The sequence below is a fragment of the Chiloscyllium plagiosum genome, chromosome 29 (assembly GCF_004010195.1).
Source record: "Chiloscyllium plagiosum isolate BGI_BamShark_2017 chromosome 29, ASM401019v2, whole genome shotgun sequence".
NCBI classification, from domain to species: domain Eukaryota; kingdom Metazoa; phylum Chordata; class Chondrichthyes; order Orectolobiformes; family Hemiscylliidae; genus Chiloscyllium; species Chiloscyllium plagiosum.
Window position 1 is genome coordinate 9,637,188 of NC_057738.1, and position 6,944 is coordinate 9,644,131.

Below are 6,944 nucleotides of genomic sequence, written 5' to 3' on the forward strand. Positions count from 1 at the left end.
CTCCCGAAGTGTCAATCTCAATCCAAATTGTGGTTCTAATTGCAGTTATACTGCTCACCTTTGATTAATATGAAACAGAAGCCAATTGACAGTGACGTAAGACAGCCCTTTAACTGGATTCCCACTTATAATACTGTAAACCTGAACTATCTACATGGAACCATTTTGTTGGATCATCAGGTATTTAAAAAGGTAGAAATTTGGTGAGATTTCCACCTTCAAGACACTAACATACAAACAAACTTCACACAATTGATCAACAGTTCCAGGTTGAAGTACAGTATGTATTCTAAAACACAAACCCTGTAACAATTAAATACAGTATTGCTGAAATCAAATATATATTACAACTCTGTACATAGTAATACAAAAACTCTGAGAGGTAAATATATATACACAAGACTAATTCAGAACAGCAGCTCTTGAGCAAGCCCCAAGTTTTTTTCAGATCAAAATTAACAGTTATCATGCATCATATTTCTTTTCAAACAGACTGACTCTTAAGTACCCTTACAATTTTGCACAACTCTTTATGTACATTGGATGGCTTTCTGAAATTGTCTTTAGTCCATCAGATTACACCCTTCTTTTACTGCAATGGGATGCAGAAAACCCTTTAGTATATATAACATTGTGTATAAATTATTTAAACCAAATCCTCCATTGTGATCTTTCATTATACACACAACATTGTTGCAAAAATGTACCATTACTTTGCTTTTTTCAGCAAGTGCATGCATACTTACTTTCGTAAACCTTTAAAACAAATCTCCAGTCTGTTCCCTGCATTCCTGCAATAACACTGTTTAAGCACTAAACTGCCTAACAGGCAAATCAGGGTATTAGTGTTTCAACTTGTAACATACAAAGCTTCAGGCAAAGGGTCCAACATGACAGTTGAATGTGCACCCATGTGAAGCCAAGTCAGCACAGTAGCAAGCTTTGGAAGACAAAAACTGGATTCAACAGTCAGTTTTGCTTCATGTGCTTAATAGACGCAGAAATAAGGCAGCTTAATACAGAGTAAAGAAAACATAACGAGTTAATAAAAACATCAAAAGGTGCCTAAAATGTTAGAATACAGTTTTACAAACGGCAAAAAAATCTAAAAGGCTCCTGAATCTAATAAATCTTTGGTAATTAAAAACAGGTTTAGAGATCTTCATGATTTTCATCTCATTTTTCTTATTAATAAAATATCTATTTCCTGATTAAAATACATCTCAAATGTTAATTTGTAATACAGAAGCTGGTGCTCTCTTAACTGAAATCTTAAGTTTTATTCAGCAAAGCCATAGTTTAGTCTCTATCTTTTGTTACTGACATATAATATACTTTTCTTTCAAAAAAGGAAAAATATTAAAGATTTCATTCTATCCTTTATGTCACAGAGTCAGTGATATAAACAAAACAACACTGTACAATCTATAAAATACTCCATTAAGAGGTCTATACAGTGATGTGTCATAAGTGCAAACATTGTAGTTCAGTTAACCCACGATTTCCTGTTGTTTTGTTTCTTGGAGGGTGCTGCATCTTCCGACTGGTGTAGCATTGTTCCATCGGGCTTAGTCGATGAGGTCACCTGTGATCTACCAAGGCTGACAACTTTCTGTCTTTCATGACTTGAGGATGTCTGAGTTTGAAATGTGCTGCTATGCTGCTTTATCGTGTTGGAGACCTGGATGAGCCGGTTTGGGCGTACAAATATACCACAACGGGGACTGCAGTGAAAATATTCTTTTCCTTCAATAGTACCCTGATGTTTGCCTGCATGACAGTTGAAAATACAAGAACATGAGATTTAAATAAAGCCTCACTGTCTGCATGTTCTATGGCAACATCAAATGTACAAGATAGTGTGGACAACTTTTCATTACATTAACATGATAAAAATGTGGTATATTCAAATAGAAAAGAGTAGGCTGTTTCAAATAAATATTTTAAGGCTAGTGGTATCATATACAAGTGAACATACAATGTAGCTCAGTTAATTTCAATTCAGAGCTGTTATCACTGGAGCGATGAAGGTTAAAGAAAGATTCAACAGACGTGTTCATATGCACGGATGTTTTTGGTTGGACAAATGTAAGTCTGTTTCCAATGACAAAAAAAAGTTATAAGGTAATTGACAAAACAGCCTCATGTGATATGTGGACAATAAAATCACACAGCTAATTATGATCTGGACAGCACTATTCACTACTTGTAGGGAAGATCTTGTATGGATTGAGACCAGGGAGCTGGACTAAATGGACAGTTATTTTATTTGGATACTACCATGATGTCTACATCTTCTCTTATTGTCAGTCCTAAACAACACTGTGCAGTTTATGATTCAAGAAGAATAGGAAGCTATGTAAAAGTGGAGACATAACACTGTTAATTAAAGATGACCTTGGTTCACAATATCAGGATATAAAATTGGTTTGGGAGATGAGGAGGAATAGTATGAGAAGAAGTCTCTCGTGGAAGTGGTCTACAGGCTCCTTTACAGTAGCCATAATATAGAACAAAGTATGCAAGAAGAAATATTGGGTTCTTGTGATAACAGGATAACCATAACCTTGGGGAATTTTAATCTATACTGAAACTGGAAAGGTCAGGGTGGCAACAGTAACCTGGATGAACAGTTCATAACATATTTTCTCCAAAGCAATCCAAGAGCAACTAGCTCTGGAACTGAGCGGGAAGCAGGCTTTACCAGACTGGTCCTCTGTAATGAGACAGGGTTGATTCATGACCTCAGAATAAAAAGACCATGACGGCAAGAGCATCTACAAGATATTCACATCTTACATCCAATTTGAAAGGGAGTAGTTTGCAACTAAAACTATTATTTTAAAACTTGTATAAGGACAACTATGTGGGCAGGAAAGCTGAGGTAGCTGACGTCCCACAGAACATAGAACAACACAGCACAGAACAGGTCCTTCGGCCCACGATGTTGTGCCGAACATTTGTCCGAGCTTAAGCACCCATCCATGTACCTATCCAATTGCCGCTTAAAAGGTCGCCAATGATTCTGACTCTGCCACTCCCACAGACAGTGCATTCCATGCCCCCACCACTCTCTGAGTAAAGAACCAACCCCTGACATCCCCCTGATACTTTCCACCCTTCACCTTAAATTTATATCCCCTTGTAACACTCTGTTGTACCTGGGGAAAAAGTTTCTGACTGTCTACCCTATCTATTCCCCTGATCATCTTATAAACCTCTATCAAGTCACCCCTCATCCTTCGCCGTTCCAATGAGAAAAGGCCTAGCACTCTCAACCTATCCTTGTACGACCTATTCTCCATTCCAGGCAACATCCTGGTAAATCTCCTCTGCACCCTCTCCAAAGCTTCCACATCTTTCCTAAAGTGAGGTGACCAGAACTGCACACAGTACTCCAAACGTGGCCTAACCAAGGTCCTGCAACATCACTTCACGACTCAAATTCAATCCCTCTGCTAATGAACGCTAAAACACCATCGGCCTTCTTACAAGCTCTATCCACCTGAGTGGCAACTTTCAAAGATCTATGAACATAGACCCCAAGATCCCTCTGCTCCTCCACCTTACTAAGAACCCTACCATTAACCCTGTATCCTGCATAGGGCTTATTCAATTAATGACAGTGCCTTGGGTAGTGTTGTGGAACAGAGGGACCTCGGGGTTCAGGTGTATAATCTTGGACGTTCACATCACATGTAGACAGGATGGTTAAAAAGGTGTTTGGCATGCTAGCCTCAACTGCTCAGTCCTTTGAGTGTAGGAGTTGGGACCTCATGTTGAGGTTTCTATCCAATTGGCCAAATTTCCCTCTATCCCATGCCTCCTGACTTTCCGCATAAGCCTACCATGGGGAACCTTATCAAATGCCTTACTAAAATCCATGTACACTACATCCGCTGCTCTCCCCTCATCCACATGCTTGGTCACCTCCTCAAAGAATTCAATCAGACTTGTAAGGCAAGACCTACCCTTCACAAATCCGTGCTGCCTGGCCCCTGGAACATTTGACTACAAAACAGATCAGCAGAGAAACAACTGCAGGCATTTAAGGTGATATTTAAGAATTCTCACAATTAATATATTCCTACTTTTAAAAAAATTCAAATGAGAGGCTCTCTCATCGGTGGTTAATTAGAAAAATTAAGCAAAGCATCAAACTTGAGGAAAAGCATAAAATTTGCATGAAGATGAATGGTAGATCAGATGATTATCTGCTGTTCTTTACATACTGACCAATGACTAAATAGTTAATCAAGCAAAAGAAATTAAGAGTACACGAGGAAGCTGGACATAAATGTAAATACTGGCAAAAATTTCCGCAAGTATCTAAATTGGAAAAAGTTGGAAAAAGTAAATAAAGTTGGTTTCCAGAAAGCAAGAATGAGGAGTTAGAGATAACAAGAAAATGGCTGATGAAATTAACAAGTTTTTTTTCTTTTGCTTTCCCTATAGAGATAATTGCTGCAATTCAGCAAGTAGAAGGAAGAGATGAACTTTATGAAATTACAATCACCAGGGAGACATCATTCAACAAAACTGACAGCTGGGAGTTGACAGGTCCCAGACCTTGTGGACTTCATCCTGAAGGCCTTAAAATAAATTACTAATAAAGGTAATAGACACATGAGTGTTAATTTTCCAAAGTTGATTAGATTTTAGAAGTACCATCAACCTGATAAATAGCAAATGTAATCCTTCTATTCAAGCTAGGCAGACAGGACACATGAAACTATTGGCTCATTACCTTTAAGTCTATCATGGGAAAGGTGAGAGTTATTGAAGAGGTTATAACTGGGTTATGAGTAATCAGGAAAGTAAGCACAGTTTTGTGAAAAAGAAATCATGTTGAACAATTTATTATAGAATCCCTACAGTGTGGAAGCAGGTCTTCAGCCTTTCGAGTCCATACCGACCCTGCGAAGAATATCAGAGTAGGGATGTTGGTTCAAGTGTACAGGTCACTGGTGAGACCATGCCTTGAGTTCAATGCATATTTGTTCTCCTTATTTAAGGAAGAATGTAAATACATTGCAAGAAGCTCAGAGGAGAATTACTGGATTGTGGGCGGCACGGTGGCACAGTGGTTAGCACTGCTGCCTCGCAGCGCCAGAGACCCGGGTTCAATTCCCGCCTCAGGCAACTGACTGTGTGGAGTTTGCACGTTCTCCCCGTGTCTGCGTGGGTTTCCTCCGGGGGCTCCGGTTTCCTCCCACAGTCCAAAGATGTGCAAGTCAGGTGAATTGGCCATGCTAAATTGCCCGTAGTGTTAGGTAAAGGGGTAAATGTAGGGGTATGGATGGGTTACGCTTCGGCGGGTCGGTGTGGACTTGTTGGGCCGAAGGGCCTGTTTCCACACTGTAAGTAATCTAATCTAATACCTGGAATGAGCGAAAGGTTAGACAGACAGGGCTTGTTTTCCATAGAGTTTAGACGAGTGAGGGGTCACTTGATTGAAATGCAAAGAGGGGGCTTGACAAGGCTGATATGGAAATTACTTTCCTCCTGGTGGAAGAATCCAGAAATACGGGACATTGTTCTAAAATTAGGAGGCTGACTCCCTTTTAGGTCAGAGATGAGTGGAATGTTTTCCTCTTGAAAAGGTTGAGAGACTTTCAGAAGGCAGGGGATGTGTGGTCATTGAATTTTGTTTGTTGGAGTGATAAGATTTTTGTTAAGTCAAGGAAATCAAAGGCTAATTGGGAGTGGGTGGAAACCCAGAATTCAAAACATAAATAGATTAGCCAAAATCCTATTGAATGGCTGAGCGGGCTTGAGGTACTAAATGGCCTACATCTGCTGGTGTTTCATATTTTGCACCGATTACTGCAAATTCCTCTAGATCTCCATAGCAATTTCAATGTTGTAGAACAGAGGGGCATATACATGAAACGTACAGACACCAATGTCGGGTTTGGACAGGTGTCAGGCATTCTACAGCTGGCCTCTGTATCTCAGGTTCGTTGCAAGTAAAGGCAGCCAGTGTCCTCAAACCTGCACCAAGTATTTAAATGCATTACGTATCTACATAACACAGCGGTTACTTCCTGATTTTAAATCCCAATGTTGCAGTAGGTAAGCAAAGGTTCAGTGACTCTCCGCAACTGGAAAGTGAATCTGGATCATTAGCATATAGCTCCAATAATACTGGCAGAAGTGGGAGAAGTCAAGTGTCTACACACACATCACTATGCAGGTGGAATAGTAAAGGAGACAGGAATGGGGCTGGAGATAAATATTGAAGACAATTACATGAAAATATACTTGGAGACTATTATTTAGTTGGTCAGTCGGAGACATTTTACAACACAAAAAAATGGCAGCTGTCTGAAAGATCTATTCACATTAGAACCAATAACATAGAGAAGGAAAAGGTTGAGATTCTGAAGGGAGATTACAGAGAGTTAGGCAGGAATTTAAAAAGGAGGTCCTCGAGAGTAGTAATATCTAGAGTACTCCCGGTGCTACGAGCTAGTGAGGGCAAGAATAGGAGGATAGAGCAGATGAATGCATGGCTGAGGAACTGGTGTACGGGAGAAGGATTCAAATTTTTTGATCATTGGAAGATCTTTTGGGGCAGAAGTGACCTGTACAAGAAGGACGGATTGCAGCTAAATTGGAAGGGGACTAATATACTGGCAGGGAGATTTGCTAGAGCTGCTTGTGAGGATTTAAACTAGTAAGTGGGGGGGTGGGGTACCCAGGGAGATAGTCAGAAAAGATTATAATCTGAGACTGGTACAGTTGAGAACAAGGCATCTCTGACACCTCCCTCCCCTTCCTGGACCTCTCCATCTCCATTAGTGACGACCGACTTGACACTGACATTTTTTACAAACCCACCGATTCCCACAGCTACCTGGATTACACCTCTTCCCACCCTATCTCTTGCAAAAATGCCATCCCGTATTCCCAATTCCTCCGCCTCCGCCGTATCTGCTCCC

The 6,944-nt window shown here is 40.2% G+C and overlaps 1 protein-coding gene across 6 annotated transcripts in view; it reads right to left on the reverse strand.

Annotated features, from left to right (window-relative positions):
* Nucleotides 1–258: 258 nt before the first annotated feature.
* kif13a (kinesin family member 13A) overlaps nucleotides 259–6,944 on the reverse strand; it is a 329,481-nt gene continuing 322,795 nt past the window's right edge. For all 6 annotated transcript variants that reach the window (XM_043719134.1, XM_043719129.1, XM_043719127.1 and 3 more), the window contains one exon: nucleotides 259–1,770. In XM_043719134.1, coding sequence (XP_043575069.1) covers nucleotides 1,487–1,770 — 284 coding nt within the window. In that variant the 3' untranslated portion in view covers nucleotides 259–1,486. The remainder of the gene's footprint in view (nucleotides 1,771–6,944) is intronic.